This window comes from Pipistrellus kuhlii, unplaced genomic scaffold (assembly GCF_014108245.1).
Source record: "Pipistrellus kuhlii isolate mPipKuh1 unplaced genomic scaffold, mPipKuh1.p scaffold_m20_p_2, whole genome shotgun sequence".
Taxonomy (NCBI): domain Eukaryota; kingdom Metazoa; phylum Chordata; class Mammalia; order Chiroptera; family Vespertilionidae; genus Pipistrellus; species Pipistrellus kuhlii.
This window is the reverse complement of record NW_023425515.1, coordinates 58,737,809-58,759,608: the sequence shown is the minus strand read 5'-3', so window position 1 is coordinate 58,759,608 and position 21,800 is coordinate 58,737,809. Positions and strand designations below refer to the sequence as shown.

Below are 21,800 nucleotides of genomic sequence, written 5' to 3'. Positions count from 1 at the left end.
TTATTTATGTAGTCAAATAAAATTTAATTTTTGTTGTTAATATTTTACTTATAAGTTTTATACTTTCACAATTAGGAAGCTGTCCGAATGTTTATCTACTTGCCTTAGTCTCTTTTGGTGTCGTTTAATATCCATTATTTCAAAAGAGTTTTTATAAGAGGTTAATATTCCACAAGTACTAGATTGAAATATTGCTTGTTTCTCTTTATAATGTTAACCATCTATTTATGAGAGTAAAAGTATTTCAAAGATAATGTCTTTAGAAGAGTGAGCTAATTTTTAATATGAATTAACTGCTGTTGTGAAGAAAAAAAAAAAAGGAAAAAAAAAGCTCTTCTGGAGTGGAAGTAAAAAAAAAAGTGTACTTTTTGGATCAAGGACAGTGGTTCCTTAACCTTCTCTACCACCAGTGCTCCTTCTAATTTTTTCTATGGACACTATACTTCAAAAGACTTTTTGTCCATCAAATAAATGGTATATATTAAATAATGAAATGTTAGAACATTATTGTTTATTAGTTGCATATTATTTTTATTATGTTTGACATAACCACTTTAGGTTAATATAATTCAGCTCCAAACAAAGAGGCCTGGCATTTTACTTAGCTTGAATAATTTTATTGTAGGTAACCAATCGAATATTTCTGACTTTTGAAACATTGAGAATATTATCTGAATTTTCATCAACTACTCTTGTGGAATCCTAGTAATCTGAGCCTGGCAAATTGGGAACTAATGGTCTAAAGTGCAGAAATTTTTTTTCTTAATCTCTTGAGGTTCCACGAAATGTAATGAAGGTTATCAAGTGTAATGTAACAAACAAAGATACCATAGCTTCTAGACAGAGAGAAGAAACAAGGAGAAAGGAAAAACAAACAAACAAAAAACCCCCAAAAAACAAAGGAAGTGGTATTTGTCATAGGGAATATCTGGGAGGAATTTAAGGCACCTGTATGTTTTGGCCCCATTAAATATATATTTATTCCTACTATTTCCCAACTTAAAATTTTTACTCCACTTAGGCTGATAAAATATTAACTGGCTTCAAAACAAATATTACTTTGGTTCTTCATGTAGTAGTTATATATTTGTATGTTGGTTTCCCTTGCCAAGAATTTCCTTGTTTCTTCATTTTCCCTCTTCATGTTCTTCTCTCAGCTCAGCTGAAGACCCTTCTCCTGTCTGAGCACCCAAACCCATGTAGTATTTACTACAGTGTTAAGTACATATTGATATTACTAGAGGCCCAATGCACGAAATTTGTGCAAGCTTCCCTCTGGCACCCAGAACCCAGGCTTCCCTCTGGCCACAGGCAGGCACCTGGGACCCAGGCTTCCCTCGCTGCCCTGGCTTTGTCCAGAAGAATGTCCGATCTAATTAGCATATTACACTTCTATTATTATAGAGGGTTTGTCATATTTAATTTACTTAAAGGTCTCCTGTGTTTCTTCAACTATACTGTAAGTTGTTTGAGAGCATTTTATCCTCTTTAGTATCTAGTTGCAGGGGTACACATTTGATAACTTCTAAATATTGTAATTATCTGTTGAATGGATGAGAGAAATAATCTTGCCAATAGTTGCTTCAAGTATTATGCTGCCTCCTTCTCCCTTGCTTAATCATGTGGTTACCAGCAGTAATGTTTCTAGAAATGAGACCATTGGTTGTCACCTTGTTATTGTTTTACTATGTAATGTGCATTTTTTGTATTAGACGATTTTAACACTGATATGATACCTACAAAGAAAGAATGAATTGGGCTTTATTATAAATAAATCAAATAAAATATTCTTTATTTCAACCTCTTGCATTTTATGTTTTAGGAAAATATAATTTAAAGTCTACTGCTATGCAAGGTTTTTAAAATGGTTGAAGTATTTGGCTATATTATGGGTTAAGAGGATGGGTTCTGTTTGATGATTAGAACTCTGGATGGAGACCCAGAGTCATGGTAGACTGGCTGGATTGCAGAATTTAAACGGCAAATTAGTAATTGCCAGAAACCATGAACACTTAGTTTTATAAAAAGAAAACTTCAAACATCTTTCCATTTACAGTAGTTATTGTATTACATACTTTAAAATCGTTACTTTATTTATTCCCAGTATCAACTCTGCCAGATAAATTCTGTTAACCCATAGTTTTTATAGAAACAAAAAACTGACATCTATAAGGGTAAAAAACTACCAAAGTCATACATCTAGTCGCTGCACATCAGTCATTTTGACTTCAAAATTCATGTTGGAATCACTACATTACACTATCTTACATTTTCTGATACGCAGTGTAATTTTTCTGTCCTTTTAGAGCTTGACCAGACAGGAATTCTGGCAGCTGCTCCAGCAGAACTATGGCGCTGAGCTAGGCTTAAATGCCGAAGAGATGGAAAACATGTCCGTGTCGATTGAGGATAATGTACAGCCAAGGTACAGCAATGTTTTCAAATGTCAAGATTTCTTAACCACTAAACAAAGCAGAATTATTTTAAACTTTACTAATTCAGATTTCTGTTTACTCACCCTGGGTGAAATTTGCCTTCGTCCTCTGTAGTGGAATGGAGTGAGAGTTGAGGACAGTGAATAGTTTACTAAATTGGTAAACTAAGCAACTAAGCAAATACAAAACACACAAGGAAATATGTCTATATAACTGTGTCACCTAGGATTTGCTTAAAGTGTGATTTTAGTAAATTTTTAAAATTAAGGATCTGGAGAAGTACTTACTGAAATCTCTGTGCTTACACTGATGAGTATTTTGAGGGATACAAAGATATCACAACTTTTCCTCAAGGATACCCTAGCATAGTGCTTGAGATGTAGTTGACACTTAACAAATATAGAATGCATTAAGTAGGGAAGCTTACAGTACTATGGGGAATGCAAATAATTATAATACAAGGTTGAAAATGATAAGGGCCAAGAGGAGCACTAGATAATGTGATAAAGAAATTCAGAGTAGAGAGAGATTATTTTTGACTGACGGGAATTCATTTGTAAGAATGGACATTTTTATTAATCTGTAGAAGTAAAAATGCATTTTGTGTAATGATAATTGCGGTCATAGCAATAAAAATAACTGAGTATAATACATTAAACTTCTAAAGCAAACATTAATGCTAAGTGAATGAAGCCAGTCACAAATGACCATCCTGTATGATTCCATTTATATGAAATAGAGCCTAGAAAAATTAAATCCATAGAGACAGAAAGCAGATTAGTAGTTGCCAGGGGCTTGGAGGAAGGGAAAATGGGAGTGATGCTAATGGGTACAGGGTTTCTTTTTGGGGTGATGAAAATGCTCTAAAATTAGATAGTGGTGATGGTTGTATAACCCTGTAAACCACTGTATTGTATATTTTAAATATGGTACATTTTATGGTAAGTGAATTACAACAATAAAACTTATTTTAAAAATTCTATAGCAGCCAAAAACGGTTTGGCTTAGTGGATAGAGCGTTGGCCTGCAGACTGAAGGGTCCCAGGTTCGATTCTGGTCAAGGGCATGTACCTTGGTTGCGGGCACATCCCCTGTGGAGAATGTGCAGGAGGTGGCTGATCGATGTTTCTCTCTCATCGATGTTTCTAGCTCTCTATCCCTCTCCCTTCCTCTCTGTAATAAAATCAATAAAATATATTTTAAAAATTCTATAGCAAATAAATCTTAAAATGGAAATGTTTCAAAAGCCTTGATTTTTTACTCCAACTAGTGTTCTAGTCATGCTGATCCTATTTATAGTGTTTCAGTTAAGCATCAATATTTTACAGTGTTTTTTTACATGGTTACACATGCATATTTTATTAGTTTTCTGTAATGTTAAATTTTTCTATTGTACAGCTGTCCTTGTCAAGTTTATTCGCTTCTTTCAGGTACTGGAAGTTGGGTAGAAAAGCAATTGATAACAATCCAAAGAGCCTTGGATAGCGGTAAAGAAGATCTGGATTTTAGTCTGGACTCTGTCACCAAGTAGCTGAGCAACCTCAAGCAAATCACTTAGCTTTTCTGATCCTCAGTTTTCTCATCTGTGAAATGAGGCAGTTAAATTATATGGTCTCCGAGGCCTCTGACAACTCAAAATGTTTCTGGTGTTTGAAGAAATAAACATTTTTGAGCAGCTGCTTTATACGCTTTAAGGTGCAAGTTCTTGAAGTCAGCAGAAAAGCTTCTGTTTTCTCGGCGATTGAGTGCTTTCTAAGAAAGATATGGCAGGATCCTCACTCCCTTTTCTGCTCCTTTTCCCATTCTTCCAGCCTCTGAAAGAAGCATATCTGTCTCAGACATTTATTTCCTTGGCTTTTCCATCTTCTTTCTCTTCATTTTCAATCTCTCCTTCACTCTCTGTTCTCCTTTTTACTATATTTCACAACTCAACTCCCCTCTTAAAATCCTGAGGTACAGACACTCAGATGGTGGGCTAGTCTCCGGGAGCCATTTTTCTTGCTCGGTTCCCTCAGAGCCTGGCCATTCTGCGGGGCCTAAAGTGACCTGGTAGCAGACCTAAGTGTTAGTTGGATGGAGGAGAATAGAGTTTAAAGGCCTTTTGGCATTTCTGCTCCTTCCTCAGGATAGTATGGCTTCACACATCAGGCTGTTTATTTTAGAAGAGCTTTAAGTCTATACAATGATTACATGTGGTAATAATTCTCAGTAAGGTCGAGGGCTGGAGGTTAGATCCGTTGTGTGCCTTTTGTGTTTAATAGACTTCCCTTTCTCTTGGCTCCCTGAGAGAGGAAAAGCAGGTCCCAGGACAGTTAGTGTAGTCTTGTCCCGATGACCGTTCGAAAGCTGCTCCTTAAACCTTGTTCTTAGGAATGAGACAAGCAAGAAGGGGATATGGACCGATTAATGGGCTCTGGGCTGAGACCTAAGGAGCTTCCACTGCTGGGGAGGATCCACCATCTCAGGGACTGAATCAGAAGGAAGGATAGCAAACTGCCTCTGGTGCTGACTGGCATCCAACTCAGACATCCGCCGTGTATCTTTTGGTGCTTTGTGGTTGTTTGCAACTGACATGCAAACAAGCAATAATTATTTTATTAGTTGCTATTACGGCCACTTGTACTTGGTTCATTTTTTAATGGTTTATGAAATTTATAAAATCTCACATGAGCATTATCTTGTTTTCAGATATAAAGCCAATTTGCATGTGATTTAAGAAGATAGCTATGTTATAAATAGAGGCTTATTTGTTACATTACCAAAAAACCATTTGTTTTCAAAGTGCTTTATAATAGAAAAGGCCCTCAGAGAGGAGACAAAATCACATATCAGTGTGGCAGTGACCTTGTTTATATTTCCATAATGATGTGTGTGTTTCTTATAGAAGTCCTGAAAGAAGCAACTTGGATGACTGTGGGGAGAGAGATGAAAAATTGTCCAAAACAATCAATGAATCAATGAATCGGGCTTCAGAAACAGAGTCAATCGATGGAAATCTATCAAAAATGGTTAGTGTATGATACCCCTTTAAAAATTTATTTGATGCTGCCATGTGTTAATCATGATATAAGATAAAATGAAAATACAGTATACAAAATATTTAAAACTTAAGATGTCAGGCTGCCTTTTCTTTTAGGAGTGTTAAGTGTGTAAGTAGCAGAGGTTCTGTTCAGAGCTGGATATGGTGCAGAGCTATCAGACAGAGCACCAGTCTAAGAGGGTTTAGACATCACTAAACATATAATAAGATGGCCTGTCCAGTGGTTGAGTGTCGACCCCATGAACCAGGAGTTCATTATTTGATTCCCAGTCAGGGAACTTGCCCAGATTGAGGGCTTGATCTCCAATGAAGGGTGTGTAGGAGGCAGCCAATCAATGATTCTCTGTCATCATTGATGTTTCTATCTCTCCCTCCCTCTCTGAAATCAATAGAAGTATACTTAAAAGATATAATAAGGCAGAGAAAGATATAGCATAATTTTCCCCAGGGTAGATAGTGTGTGTAATAATCTGTTCTGAAGGGGGATGTGAGCCCTGAGCAGCTTGCTTGCATAATAGGAGACGCTTCTTAAGCTGACTGCTAAAGCAGGCACATCCAGTTAACTACCGGCTTTCAGAGTTAGTTCCTTCCTTTCTTTTTTTTCAAGCATCATTATAAGCCCATTGATTTTTCCCTGAGCTTCTATCACTTGGAGTCATTATTATTTTTAATACCCAGTCTGTCCCTCCTGAGCCCCTTTCCATTGGCTCCTTTGTCCTGTTAAAATCATGGGTGATTTCTGATGGCTTCCTTTCTTTCTGCACAAGAACACGTCCCAGGCACATTTTGTATAATTTTGTCCCAGACTTAATATCAACCATTTTCACTAAACTATATAGTTCTTAGTGAAGAATGGTATTTAGAGATCACATTCTGAATACTAAGATTGTGCCTACTCTAGAGCTTTTATTCTGATTGGAACTGCAAGTTTGGGCCTAAAGCAGAATTTCTTGGTTTGGACCAGAGCATCGGCTGCAAATCCTAACTCTGCCATTTGCTGTATGACTTTAAATAAGTTAATTTAATTACTTAACCTTTCTCTGCTTTTGTTTTCTCAACTCCTTGAAGATGAGGACAATAATATCCCATGGGGCTATTTATAAGGATTGAATGAGTTAATATATGGGAAAGTGCTTTGAACAGTCCCTAGCACACATTAAGTGTTCAGTAACCACAAGGTGGGATAATTGAAGGCAAGTCTGTGTGTGGCCAGCAATGGACCTTTTTCACCTTCTCCCATGGAACTCCCAGAATCTCCTGTGAATAAATGTAAGGAAAACATGGAAACAGACTGTATTTATGTGAAAGCCCACCAAGGTGTCAGCTAGTTTCAGGCACCTATCATGCATCTCCCTTGCTCTGATTTTTTGTTGAGGGTTTCTTGCAAAACTGACCCATCTGGAGTCACCCCTAATTGCCCTCCCCTGCAGGCTTGGTCCCTCCCCAACTTCCCTCCCTCTCCTGCAGGCCTGGTTGCCCCCAATTGCCCTCCTCTGCAGGCCCTCTCCTCCCCAAGTGCCCTCCCTCCCCTGCAGGCCCAGTCACCTCCAACTCCCCTCCCCTTCAGGCCTGGTCGCCCCTAACTGCCCTCTCCTGCTGGCTTGATCACTTACAACTGCCCTCTCCTGCCAGCCATCTTGTGGTGACCATCTTGTGACCACATGGGGATGGCTCTTATGCGAGGGTATGATGGTCAATTTGCATATTACCTCTTTATTATATAGGATAGGAGCTGTATCTTAATTAGTGACAACAGAAGAAAGATGTGTGGAAACTTACTCTACTTAGCATCTGTTACACTCTGGGTCAGCTAAATAAGCATATTGTTTTGCAGTGTGGAACTTCCGAATAAATGAAGTCTTTATTTTAGCAGTAGCCACTGCTTGAAGAGTCAGTCCTCTGACTAGGATAGTCTAATCCTTTATTAAATTGTGACCTGAGTCCCAGTAGTTATTCTGCTTTCTGTGTGGCCAATGGAGCCTGTGTCTCATGGGCAGAAAGTATAAGGCTTGTATCTGTGTGTTTTACTTTCTTTCATCTGCTTACACACAGACAATGCAAGGAAGTTCTTTGCTGTATACTTTATATTTTTTTACACTGTTTTATTAAGCCTAATAATAACATTCTTCTACTCAAATACCAGCTTAGCAGTAGCATTCATACTGTAATGCCTAACATTTAATTTTTATAGAAATTACATATCTTTATTAAACCACTCCCTGAAAATATAGATAGCATCATATATCGAATATATTTTAATGCCCAATCTTTAGTCCCTTAACAGTAAAGACAACTGAGTTATGAGTTTGCAGTGAAATTAATCTTCCCTTTTAAGCTTCTCTCCCCTACTGTACTCTTATGTGACATTTATCTCTCTGTTTTCTTTCTCTTTTCCCTTTAGTTACTGGTCTTGAGAGATGGGTGAGTTTTCTTCTTTGAGATGTTGGGGCAGGTATTGCCTGGGGACACTAGCTGGGTTTTACTCCTCTCCTTTGCCCATCCCATAGAAGGAATACTCCATTATGTCGTCCTCTGCCCCCTCTCCCTTCTGTGTGAATGATTCACATGCTGTTATTTCTCAAAGTTATTTATATGATGTTCTTAAGTTTATTGTTTGTTACTGCTTAAGAAGATGACTTTACAATGATATATATTACTTGCCAGTGTTTTATAGACTGAATTGGAAATGTGATGCAAACATAACAAGCACAGTTTTCAAAGTGTGCTTATAATTAAAGATTTCTCTGTGAAATCTAAGCCTATAATATAAATATATATATTTTAAGCTGGATTGTTTGCCTTTTAGGAGTTAGGGAAAGAGGAAGCCCAAAGCGAGAAACAGCTAAAAAAGAGTCCTTCACTAACTTCAGAAAAGAGGTTAAGTAGAGTTCCATCAAAATCGCTGGACTTGAATAAAAATGAGTATCTTTCTCTGGACAAAAGCAGCACTTCAGATTCTGTTGATGAAGGTAAAGAATTCTCTCTGCTTTCTCTAAGTTGGTATCAATAACTTGGGCTTGTCATACTTATTAAGTGGGCATTTTAAGGATTAAAAAACAAAACAAAAAATTGTAAGATTATTGACATTGAAGCCAGTGGAGTAGGAAGCATCGGGGAAGGTTCCGAGCAGTGATTGCTTTCAGGCTGAGGAATGGGAACAATGTCTGGGTCTTTTCCAGACCTGCTTTCCTACAAGCAGTGCTTGGGGTAGCACCGGGGACGTTGCCGTGGTTTGGGTCTGTAGGGCATAGGAATGTGCTAGGCTAGCTGCTGTTTTGGTGAGACCTGGTTTGAGAACCCCGGAAGTCTTTTACTATCATGAAAACCAAATCCATGGAAATCCACACTACATCCCACACTACACTACATCCATCTAAATCCAACCCAAATTAAACCCAAATCTAAAATCAGATCTAAATTCAACCAAACCAAGCCCATGAAAACCCAATACAAATCAGGTTAGACTTTGGTTTGGGAACCCTGGAGTTTTTTAATAAAACTAAACCCACACTCTTAAAAACATAAGTAAAAACCCACTATTTCCTAGGAAGAACAGGCTGCATTAAGAAGACAGTTGTTGAGTTCTTTTTGAAAAGATGGTTAAGAGAGAGTATTTTAAAGACACCGAGCCCCTAAATCCTGGTTTTCTCACCTTTCATGCTTTGGTAGACAGCGGGTATGAGTTAGTTATCTCCTGCCTGGCTGAACCTTTGACTGTAGGAAGATCTACTCTGGCACCCAGTGGCCAGAGGGGTAAGTGACACCAAAACAAGGATTCTTTTTTCCTTTTCACCTGCTCTTTATAACAGTGCTTCAAAGGTAGTTTCCTTATTGAGTTCCTATAAAATTAAGATTAATGATAAGTTGCGTAAAGGATACCATTAAAACTCATATACACTGCATTCACATCTAGAAATAGAGAAAGAATAACAGTGGTATGGTTGCTGTATTGCATGTGAACCCTGACCACATTTTGCAACTTGCTGGCACCCATTTAAAGATACCATTGGGCTTCTCAGCAGGAAGGCCTTCCATGCAACATTCGGCCTCTGTGCAGGTTTTCTTTGAGGTGCTTCAATTAAATTATCCTTTGACAACAAATCAAGTACTGCTATTGCTTTCCCTAAGCAGGTTTCAAAATCTTGGGCTTATCAAATGTATTATGTGGGTTTTATAATGAATCTATTTTTTGTTTGTTTGTTTCTAAAAATTGTGAGGTTATGAAGACGCTTGAAGTCCATGAACTGGGGAGACGATGGGAAAGGTCAAAAGGAGTAACCCATCCCAAGAAATTTGGAAACATGTGTGGGGATTTAGAGGGAGCTAGGGAGATGGCAGATTAAACCAAGCCTCACTTTATTTAAAATAATAGTTTTAAAAAAAAAATCTATTATGAGCAGGTTGAGTGAGAAAATGAGAGGATTTCCTTTTTACCACATATATCCTATACTCCTTGGGAAAGAGGCCCTGGACTGTTCTGATAGAGAGACTCCTTCTAGGCCCATGTAACCTTGAGAGGAATCAACAGAGCAGAGCATCACAAACTGCCTCGTGAGAGGCCTGAAATGCTCCCAGCACAGTCCCCTTGCTGTGGAGTTCCCTCAGCCCCATAAGGAGAGCCTGGAATCTGCTGCGACCGGCTTCTTTTTCAAAGCTCATTCTCTGCACTAGGAAATTTAGGCCCCACCAAGAGTGAAGGTTCCCTTTTTAGGGATATTTCCGTACATCCGGAAGTTGGTTCAGGCCTTTCAGCTGCTGAACAAAAGGCGAGGCATTGTGTTTTAATCTGTTAAACCATTTAGTACATTAAAACTTCGTTATATAATAATTGACAGACAAAGCCACACAACTTTGTTTCTTTAGAAGGTTGTTGCTGATAGACTTTCCTAGCTCACTGTTTGCCCGCTTTTGGGGAGGAGCTCAAACCATTGGAGAAGATGCTGGGAGTTTTCTGGCACATGAAGGTGAGTGGACACCATGCAATGTGTCCACATCCATAAGGACCAGGAGGTTACGGCTGTGTTTTCAAGGACCTAATATTTACGTTGCTTTCAGGATTTGCTTCTTCCCCATGCCCGCCTCTGTCATGCCAGGGGTAGCCTGCCCAGGAGGTGGAGCCTTGAGTGGAAGCAGACAAACTAGCTCATGGCCTGAGACACCTGCGCTGTGTCATGTGATAGAAGTTAAATTTAGTTTCGTATAGCGGAAGCTTCCCTAACCAAAGTGACTTATGCCGAGAATGGAAACTAAGGCAAAGATTAAGTGGGGGGGGAGGGGTGCATAAAAATAGCAAAGTTGGAACCCATGGTCTACAGCTGACAGAATAAGATGAGTTAGAGGCCAAGCCATGCAAAGAGAAACAGGAATCAGATTATCGAGTGATGCTTATTCATTAATAAAGGTGAGGACAAGTATACCTCTGGGGAAAGCCAAAGAAAAGCATGACATAGTCTAGCACAGTGGTTGGCAAACTCATTAGTCAACAGAGCCAAATATCAACAGTACAACGATTGAAATTTCTTTTGAGAGCCAAACTTTTTAAACTTAAAGTTCTTCTAACGTCACTTCTTCAAAATAGACTCGTCCAGGCTGTGGTATTTTGTGGAAGAGCCACATTCAAGGGGCCAAAGAGCCGCATGTGGCTCACGGGCTGCCATTTGCCAACCATGGGTCTAGCATGTCAGGCGAGCAGCTAAACGGGGTAACCCTGACACTATTACCCGACTCAGGTTTTTGAACAACACTATCAAGTTAAACGTGGCTTTTCAGGTGTAAAGAAAGCCCTCAAACTAGGTCAAGAAGACTGCAGGTCACCAGTCTTTAGAAAATGGAAGAAGATATAACACACTGTGTCCTCAGTCCCTCAGTGAAGCTCCGACTCATCTGCTTTTCTTGCATGCCTACCTAGTCCATCTTTCATGCTCCTTCAGTTTTATCCATGTCCGTCTCCTTTTCTGATCTCTCAATTTCCCCACCATTTCCACCGGCCACTTTCAAACTGGTCTGCTGGAGTAATACCTCTTCTTCACTGGAAATGGTGACCTGCTGCGGAAACCGGTTTGGCTCAGTGGTAGAGCGTCGGTCTGCGGACTGAAAGGTCCCGGGTTCGATTCCGGTCAGGGGCATGTACCTTGGTTGCTGGCATATTCCTGGTAGGGGGTGTGCAGGAGGCAGCTGGTCGATGTTTCTCTCTCATCAACGTTTCTAGCTCTCTATCCCTCTCTCCTCCTCTCTGTAAAAAATCAATAAAATATATTATAAAAAAAAAAGGAAAAAAAAAAAAGAAACGGTGACCTGCTGCGACACTGAGCATGTTCCTTTCCCCATGTAAATCCCAGCTGCTGGCTCAGGACCAGCTGCTGGCTCAGGAGGTCACAGCTATGCGAAAAGCGATGTTCCTTGGATAGGAGGCTCTAAATACCATGCGTGTCATACATAATTAGTCCCAGGTGGAAATAGTTCATTTCTCGTCCTTCTTCAAACACATTTACATACCAGCGGTATTACTGTTACTTTCCTTTAGTGATACCAACAAATTCTGTTTTTATTATTTACGATACAGAGCAGTTTATCTCATAAGGGAGCTTACATGAAATAGGAAAATATTATATTGAAATGCCTATATGAGTGGGATTTGTTTCCTTCTTAAATGTGAACAAAAACTTTACTTTTGAAAAATTATAGCTCCAGGGCTCTTCAGAAAAAAGACTGCTTCAAGGCCTGGGATGGGGAAAATACACAATGAGCCTAGCGTGCTTGTAGTGCCAGAAAATAAAGCACCTACAATAAAAGGGAGGCGTGGCCAAGGACACAGGAGTCCACCTGAAAGAGCTCCTGATGGCCAAATAAAAAAGTTTGAGCAACAAAATAAATAATTCTCATGGACTAGAGAATAAAGTAAGTCCATACTGATATAAATGATTGAATAAATACACACCACAGAGGAGGAAACACAAATCTTCCTCATAAAGTTCCAGATAATGTATGCAGATACTCCCCCTTCCAGGAGGCGGAGGGTAGTTCTCTCCTCCCAATGACTCATCCCTAACACACTAGAGGGGGGATGTGGATACTGGGCAATGGAGAAACCTACCAGACAACACCTTAAACAAAGCGGTCAAGGTTAGCATCATCACAGATCATATTGACATGTCTACCCCTCTCTCCAGTTTGATGTGGAGGGCACTCCATCTTTGTGGTGTTCTTCCCCCAAGTCCACAGCCCTGGTCCAATCATGAAGAACCCTTATGAGCCCTGAGTGAGTGACATGCTATAAAGCATCTCACAGTGCTCTTCAAATGTGTTAAGGCCATTAAAAAAAAAAAAAAAAAGGAAAGCAGGAGGAGGGACTGTCATAGATTGTAGGAGATTAATGAGATACAACAAGTAAATGCAACATGGTGTTTTGGATTTTTGGATCGGCTCTTAGTTCAGAAAAGGACATTATTGGCTGTGGGGGCATTAAAGCCTAGTTTAGTTAATTGTACATATACAATTACTCAGAATTAAAATGCTTAAAAGTATGGTTGCAAATTCAGAGTTCTATAAATAAAAATAGACCCTAAGATATTTTTAGTGATTTCAATAGCCACTAAACAAATTCACATATCAGAGGTATTATTGTTAATTTCCTTTAGTGATACCACAAATTCTAAATTTGTTCAATCAAAAGTATTTTATACTCATTATGTATCAAGCACATAGTATACATTGGTGTTTAAAGTCAACATGGTTCCTACTCACGTGGAACTTAGAGTTCAATGCAGGAGAGAGACAATAGGCAAGGCAATAAGCCACCAAAAATATAATTACAAGTTGGGATAAGTTCTGTGAAGAAATGAGCTGGATCAAGAGAATCACCTGTACTTATTTGTATTCTTTGTGAATATCTGAATTATTTTTACAATGAACATATATTACTTCTATGTCAGAAAGGCTATTTATCAAGCCTAATTGGGAAGCTGACTCACAAAATCTTAGCAAATTGCCTAGTTTCAGTGATTCATTTCTATGCCGAAGGAGCCATTATTTGAAATTGCAGTGAAGAGCTTGTACCTACAAGAATAAGTCAATGTTTACTGGATATGTACTTGATATAAGTCCTGTGCATCTATAGCAAAGTAGAGACACAAATGACTTAGTAGTGATGGAGAAAAAGCAATAGTTGAGATGAAGACAGAGCTGGAAAAGGTTTTCTGATTTTTAGACCGGTCTTTTACTTTTTCAGACTGCTTCCTGAGGTGTAATATTGGTGGATGCTCTACACAGACAATTCTTAGAGCTTGATTTCTGAAATATGGGGAGTTTGGGGCACAGTTTCCATTTTGTATTGCATAATCCTTGAAATAATAAATAACCCCAGTCCTGAAATCATTAAAATTACATATTGGATTGCTTGACTCTATTTCCCTTACTTTACCAAGCTCCTATTCCTAGCTGTCTTTTCTTTCTGATTATTCTAAGTTAAACTCCTGGAAATATAAAATAGAGGTTAAGTTTGCCTGTTTTGGAGCTGTAGTGAATTCCAGTTCCAATTCAGTCTCTCCCTAACTGTGGAGTTTTGGTGATCACTCTGTGCCTCAGTTTGCTCATCTGTGCAATGGAAACAATGATGATTCCACTTATCTCCCAGGATTGCTGTGAGGATGAGTGAATATTTGTAAGGTGCTTAGCACAATGTATGGCATATAGTAAGTGCCACAGAAGCTTGGGCTATTCTATACAATGTTCCCTAGGACTGTGAGGAGAGGTGAACAGAGACTGCTTCTTCATTTGTGGTCAGTAGTTTTCAACCTCATTATTATTATCAGGTTCCCAGAAAATGTGTAATATTTTGTTGGACATTATTTAACTTTGAAGCACACTTTTCAGAAGGATTTCTTCTTTTAATGTGTGGCATTAAGAATAAGGTGTGAATACAACGTTACCTGACTTGGAGTCAGCTTTGAGATGTATTCAGGCTAGTAAATGAGTGGGTGCAGCAGGTACTAGAGCCATCCATACTTTATGTGCACTGACTGCGTGAGCACTCAGAAATGCGTCCTGCTAAGTGTGGTGGTATATGCTGTGCCATGCATCTAGTTTTGCCCTTGAAACCTTTGAAATATTCTTTTGAATGATGCATTATGGGAGTTTGATATCATTGAAAGTTAAATATTTTTCTATCTTTTAGGTATTGACAACTGAAATATTGATCATTATAGTTTAATTAACTATATACTCTTATGTGTAGTTATACATCATTCATACGTATATACACCAATTTAGAGTTTTTATAGTGCCCTGAATGTGCTGATCACTGTAATCACATTTAAAAACTATTTTGTACCAAAAACAAGCAAACAAAACCAAACCTTAAAATTACCTTTCCTTGGTTTCTTCTCTTATGGTTCTGTTTTTTTTCTCCCCACAGAAAATATTCCTGAGAAAGAGCTTCAAGGAAGACTTTATATCGACCGTGTTTTTCACATCGGTGCTGATAAAATGTTTGAATTGCTCTTCACCAGTTCACGATTTATGCAGAGATTTGCCAATTCTAGAAATATAATAGGTTGGTTTTTGTGTTCTTATCTGAAAAATTTAGGAAGATTTTATTCTCTCTAGAAAGTTGAGCCTATATAAATCGATTTACATTGTCAGGGGGAAAATCAGACAGGTTCTGACTGTACTTTGGTGATATGTAAACTAGTGTTTAAGTATTTCGGTTAAATTCACATATAAACAATAGTTGTCCAGTTAGTCAAATCCATTCAAGCCTTTAAAAACTGAAGCTCTATTTATTTATTAATGTAGCAATTCTGTTGGGTTGAACCTATTTTAAAGGTGTGGTTGTGGAACAGCTGGATGCTAGTAGTGTGTAAATTGGTACAATCACTTTGCAATATGGTTTAGCAGAATCTACTAGAGCTGATCCTAAACATTCTCTCTGACTTAGCAATTCTACTACTGGGCATGTATCCTTCACAAATGGATACATGTGTACTCTGAATGACATGTACTATTATTCATAGCAACATTATTTAGAATGCCCCAGAACTCAAAACCCAAATATTCATCAGTTCTAGGCACAAAAATGTAATTGTTTATTATTCATAGTAGAGTAGCAAAGCACTTTCTAAATAATAGTTTATTAGAGTCTTGTGATTATATAATTTCATAGTTTAAAAAGTCTTTTATTATATCTTCTGAATCTATTTTGTATTTTCTTGCTATTCGTGTTTGCCTGTTGAACTTGACATGTCAGAAGAGTTGGATGCATTATTTCTCTTAATTTTTTAAGATAAAGCCTGTTGATACTGCACTGCTGTTTCATGGCTGAAAAGGTCCATGAGGAGCTAGCATATTATTCTTAAAAGAGGTTTGTTTTTTGAATCACAACTGTGTTTAGTGTCCAGCATCACTTCTGGCTTCGGTGTGGATGAATATATGTGCTATCTGGTGTTGTAAGCGGCTTTGGGAAGCAAAAGCTTCTGGCTAGTTCTAAATCTAAACAGTTATAGGCACATTGTTATTTAGACCTGGAATTACTCGGAAGGTTTTCTCCAAAAGAGAGAATGTGTATATGATTGCACACAATTATGTTTTCTGAATTTGGTACCTGGTAATCAGTTATATTTCTTGATAATGGATTTCAAAGGCTTCTTTTAAAAAGTATTGTGGCCCTGGCTGGTGTGGCTCAGTTGGTTGGAACACTGTCCTGTGCACCAAAGGGCCTGCCTGTTTGAATCCCGGTCAGGGCACCTGTCCAACTTGTGGGTTTGACCTCTGTCTGGGGGGCATATGGGAGGCAACCAATTGATGTTTCTCTCTCTCCCTCTCAGTCTCCCTTCCTCTCTTCAAAATCAATAGAAATATATGTTTTAAAATATTAATATAATGAAAATATTTTCATAGTCAATTTGTAGATTTAATCTAATCAGCACTAACATTGCTACAACTGGATCTAATTATAATTTTTTAAATTAGGGAGTTTTTATTTTTTTATTTTTTATTTATTTAATTTATTTTTTTAAATATATATTTTATTGATTTTTTTACAGAGAGGAAGGGAGAGAGATAGAGAACCAGAAACGTTGATGAGAGAGAAACATCGACCAGCCGCCTCCTGCACACCCCCCACCGGGGATGTGCCCGCAACCAACGTACATGCCCCTGACCGGAATCGAACCCCGGACCCTTCAGTCCGCAGACCGACGCTCTACGACTGAGCCAAACCGGTTTCGGCTAATTAGGGAGCTTTTAAATCAGTATTCTTTTAAGCCTTTGTTTATAGTTATATGACTACTGTGTTTCCCCGAAAATAAGACATCCTCCGAAAATAAGACCTAGCGCATGGAAAGATAAGACATCCCCTGAAAATAAGACCTAGCGCAACTTTGGGAGAAAAAATTAATATAAGACACTGTCTTATTTTTGGGGAAACAGGTATGTATTTCAAAGCTTAGTTTTGTCCTTTTATTCAACTTTTTAACTTTGACAAAATGTTAATCTTCAGAAAAGTTTCATGAATAGTCTAATAAAATACACACACCTATCACTTAGATTCACCAATGTTTTTATTGTGATAAATGTATGAAGATAAGATACCATTTTAAAGTATACAATTTAGTGGTATTAAATACATTCATATTGTTGTCCAGCCATCACCACCACCCACTCCAGAACTTTTTCATTTTCCCAAACTGAAACTCTGTATCCATTAAACAATAATTATCCATTACCCCCTCCTCCCAACTCCTGATGATCACCATTCCACTTTCTCTTTTAATTTGACTATGCTAGTACTGCCTTTAAATGGAATCATACTATATTTGTCTCTTTGTAACTGGCTTATTTCACTTACCATAATGTATTTAAGGTTTATCCACGTTTTATCATGTGTCATAATTTAATTCCTTTTAAAGACTGAATAATATTCCATTGTATGTATATACCACATTTAGTTTATCCATTCATATGTTGATGGAGTTCTGAGCTATTTCCATTTTTTTTGTGTGTGTGTTAATCCTCTCTTGAGGATATTTTTTCCATTGCTTTTTAGAGAGAATGCAAGGGAGAGAGATGGAGGGGAGAGAAAGAGAAGGGGGGAAAGAGACAGAGAAAGAGAGAGAGAGAGGTGAGAGAGGAGAGAGATGTGAGAGACACATTGACTAGTTGCCTCCTGAATGCGTCCTGGACTAAGGGAGGGGAGCGAACCACAACCCAAGTAAGTGCCATTGACTGGGAATCAAACAGTGACCCGTTGGTGACCACACTGGCTAGGACTGTTTCCACTTTTTGGTTATTGTGGATAATGCTGCTGTGGACACTGATGTGCAGATATCTGTTTGAGCCCGTGCTTTCAATTCTTTTGGCTACATACCTAAAAGTGGAGTTTCTTAATCATAAAGTAATTCTATGTTTAATTTTTTGACTGTTTTCCATAGTGGCGACATCATTTTACATTCCCACCAGCAATGCATAAAGATTGCAGTTTCTCTACATCCTCACCAAAATGTTATTTTCTTTTTTGTGTGTGTGATAATAGCCATCTTAATAGTTGTGAAGATTCACCAATTTTAAACCTGATTACATCAAAGGATTCTTAAAGTATTTGTTCTGAAATTCCTGATTTTCATTATTTCAACTCAATAAATTAAAATGGCTCTCTTGCCTTTTTTATACGCTTTTGCCATTTTTCTTAAAATTTCATGCCCGATTTTGTTATACCTTGATGAGCTTTACTCAGGTATTGGGGAACTTGACGTTTCCAAGATGTTGTTAGTTAGATGATGTCATGGCACATGAGATTCAGTAGGCTTTGTTGGTAACACTGGTGGAAATACAAGCAGAAGACACTTTTTGTTGTCCTTGTTGATGGCTGCTTTGTTGAATACTTTTAATAGCAGAATTCAACAATATCTTTCAATTCTATTGATGATTCACAATGGATTATTTGTATAATTTTTCTGAAACAGGTTGGCATACGACCAAAGTAACCTTTGAAAAGCATTTTAGAATTTTATAGCTTTCACGTAAATAAATCATTTGTATAGAAAATTCTGGGTGATATATTCCATGATTTGTGATGTTGCTTTTTAATTGGGTTGTAAGATTTTTTCATATACTCAAAAGGCAGCTTCAGCGTCCCTCATTAAGTCCCTAGGCCTGGCTGTATGAAAGAAATTGAGTAAAAGTGGGTAGATCGTAATGCCTGGCTTCATTCCTTTGATGATAGGTAATGGGTTAATAAAGGCTCCTATATTTTAGGATGCTGATAAATAGCAGCCAGACGTATGAATTGCCCAAGTCCATTTGTGCTAAAGCATTAGATGATTTAGTCATATCTTTGAATAGAGTTGATGACGCTGTTACCTCTACTTTCCTAGTCTTTGGCTTGTAAGATGACCTTTGCTATATAGTGCTATAGTCTACAGATATATTTCTGTCCAAATTGTGTTTTTACTCACTGTGTTGTTATTAAGCAAATAAAAGAGAATTTTGAAGAAGGTCTTGCTATAAATACAGAGAGGTTATCCTGTATCGTGTGCTATATAGGCTACAAAATTATTTGTATTCCACCACCCCCTCCTTATTTAAAGATTTCAGCAGCTAAGCCATTGATGTTATTTGACCTCTCATTGACATGATTTCTCCACAAGTTGGGATTCAGGCCACATTCTTGCATAATGACACAAGGCTTTGTCTTAAATGATGGGAATACTGAGTGTTTTTTGGTCTCTGTTTGATAAGGCTGGTGCTATCACTTCTCTTTGTAGATTCTGGGGGAGTTATTTATTTTTAAATGTTCTCATTGATTTGAGAGAGAGCGAGAGACAGAGAGAGAGAAGAGAGAGGGCGGGAGAGAGAGAGAGAGAAACATTGATGAGAAAGAGAAACACACCCCCTTCACACCTCCTTCTGGGGATCAAGCCCACAAACCTGAGCATGTGCCCTGACCGTGAATGGAATCAGCGACTTCTCGGTGCATGGATGACACTTAACCATAAGCTACATTGGCAAGGGCAGTAACTGGAGACTTTAAAAAGAAGCCTACAGATGAACCAGATTTTCCTTTTATCTTAGAAAGAAAAGTAAAAAACATATTGATAGACAATACTTACAGAGGAACCTCTGGCCCATGGGCCGTATAAGGCCTGTGAAATCATATGGTCTGGCCCTGCCCCAGCATTAGGGGCGAGCTAATTAAATGTTTGACCAAATATAGCAGGCTTATTTTTATTTTTATTTTTTTAGGGTTTTATTTAATTTAATTTATTTATTTTTTATTAAATTATTATCTGTAGCAGGCTTATTTTTTTAAGTTAACAATTTTGTTTAGCCTCCAAATGATGTTATAAATATCAAATGGCCCTTGGCAGAAAAAAGGTTCCCATACCTGATAGAAGTAAATAGATCTTATATATCACATTTAAGAAGAGTGCCTAACAATTACTTTTACTTTTGGATTGGTCAAAAATAAAATTTAAATAACTCAAAAACTACCTCTTTCGTTCAAGTCATACTCTTCAGATTTCTAGAACTAACTCATTTTATGCTTGTTGTGATTAGAAGTAGTATCTACCCCTTGGACTGTGGAACCTGGAGGCAATCAACTGAGAACCATGACCTACACCATAATTCTTAATAACCCGCTCACTGGGAAGAGCACCACTGCCACAGAAAAGCAGGTATGTCCCCTCATCAGTTCTCCAGAAGAGTCACACATGTGGGAAGAGAGAAAATGCCTTTCCCAGTCACGAGTTCATAAAACAATGTCAACAAATAAATGGCAAGAAGAAAAGTGAGCAAAAGTTGTTATCGGTTAAAAGAGACTTAAGAGACATTTCAACCCAATCCTAATTCAAACAAACCAACTGTAAAAAAAGGTACTCATGAGATTTAAGAAATTGTTAACTTTTTTTTTTTGTCTGTAATGCTGTTATAGCTGTATTTTCAAGAAAAGAATATTTATCTTTTAAAGAGACATACTGAAAAATGTATAAAGAGATATACATATTTATGTGTTTACTAGAGGCCCAGTGCACGAATTCATGCACGGGTGGGGTTTGGCCAGCCCTACCCTTTGGTCAAACTCCAGTTGAATTCCTAGTCAAGGGGACAATTTGCATATTACCCTTTTATTAGATAGGATGGATGATATTCTACTGATGTCTGGGATATCCTTTAAAAGTAACTAGCCAGGCAGAAGATGGTGAGTGTGTGTGAGAGGGATTGTGGGGCTGCGGTATAGATGAAACAAGACTAGGTAGAGTTAATGTTGTTGAAGCTGGTTGATGAGCTTATGAGGGTTCATTATGCTTCATTTCTACTCTTGTGTATGTTTGAACCTTTAAAAAAAAAAGTAGGTTTTAAAAAGAGTTGTATTGGCAGGGCCGGGGTGGCTCAGTTGATTGAGTGTTGTCCTATGCACTGGTTCTATTCCCATGGGGTACATATAGGAGGCAACTGATCAATCTCTATCTCTTTCTCTCTTTCTCAGCATGTCCTCAGGTGAGGATTAAAATAATAATAATAAAATAAAAAGAACGCTATTGGAATTTGATTTGCAGAGTCATGCCAAGGGTTAGGGTCAAATAACTCTATGGCTGCTGTGACATATGGGGAAGAGATGATAAGATATTTAATACCCTGCTTTGTGTTGGCATGGCACTGTTTTATAGCAGTGCTTGTGTTTGGCCAATTTGTGTTGAAGTATAGTGCATCTGCTGTGCAAATAGTTTGAAAATATCTGTTAACATCTGAACTAATTATGCTATTGTAGTTTTGTTCATCAGTGTTAAAAATGTCTTAAATTTTTTTTTCAAAAGAATTTCAGATAATTAAGAAAAGTTTGGTATTTTGGTATGAGATTCTTTGATAACCTTAGAGAATATGTATGATTACAGTAAGAAATGTTTGGCCAACAACCCCTTCAACCTGTTTAGGAAAAGCAGTTTTTTCTTTGGTGGCCTGTTTTTTTGATGAAGAGTGGTTTTATGATACTTTGATAAATTTGGGAGTGGGGTCCTTAATTTGTTCAAGCGCTTTTTGAATTGTTTCCTAACAGGGACATTTAAAATTCTTTATAAACTAATAATATACATAAGAGATTATATGGTTGCTTTCTCCTCCTCATGTCTAAAAGGAAGAAAAATTATTACACTATGAAATGGCGGAGAGGCAGGTCCCTTCTCATTTCATAGACAGCACAGCCAACGTGAAAGCTCTTCTGGCTTGGTACATAGGCCTGGCATGTCTTTTGTAATGTCTGAAAAAGAATTCTAATATATATGTTTGGAATGGACAAGGAATCTGATATATTAAACATGCACATGCAAAAATAT

The 21,800-nt window shown here is 37.8% G+C and overlaps 1 protein-coding gene across 2 annotated transcripts in view; it reads left to right on the top strand.

Moving 5' to 3' along the window:
• The window catches only part of GRAMD1C (GRAM domain containing 1C), a 73,733-nt gene that overhangs the window by 38,456 nt on the left and 13,477 nt on the right, over positions 1-21,800 (top strand). Inside the window, exons 7-12 of one of the 2 annotated variants that reach the window (XM_045583980.1) lie at positions 2,307-2,425; positions 5,320-5,443; positions 8,282-8,444; positions 9,145-9,228; positions 14,888-15,025; positions 20,026-20,144. In XM_045583980.1, the coding sequence (XP_045439936.1) occupies positions 2,307-2,425; positions 5,320-5,443; positions 8,282-8,444; positions 9,145-9,228; positions 14,888-15,025; positions 20,026-20,144 (747 nt within the window). The remainder of the gene's footprint in view (positions 1-2,306; positions 2,426-5,319; positions 5,444-8,281; positions 8,445-9,144; positions 9,229-14,887; positions 15,026-20,025; positions 20,145-21,800) is intronic. The other variant, XM_036445326.2, reaches the window with a different exon arrangement.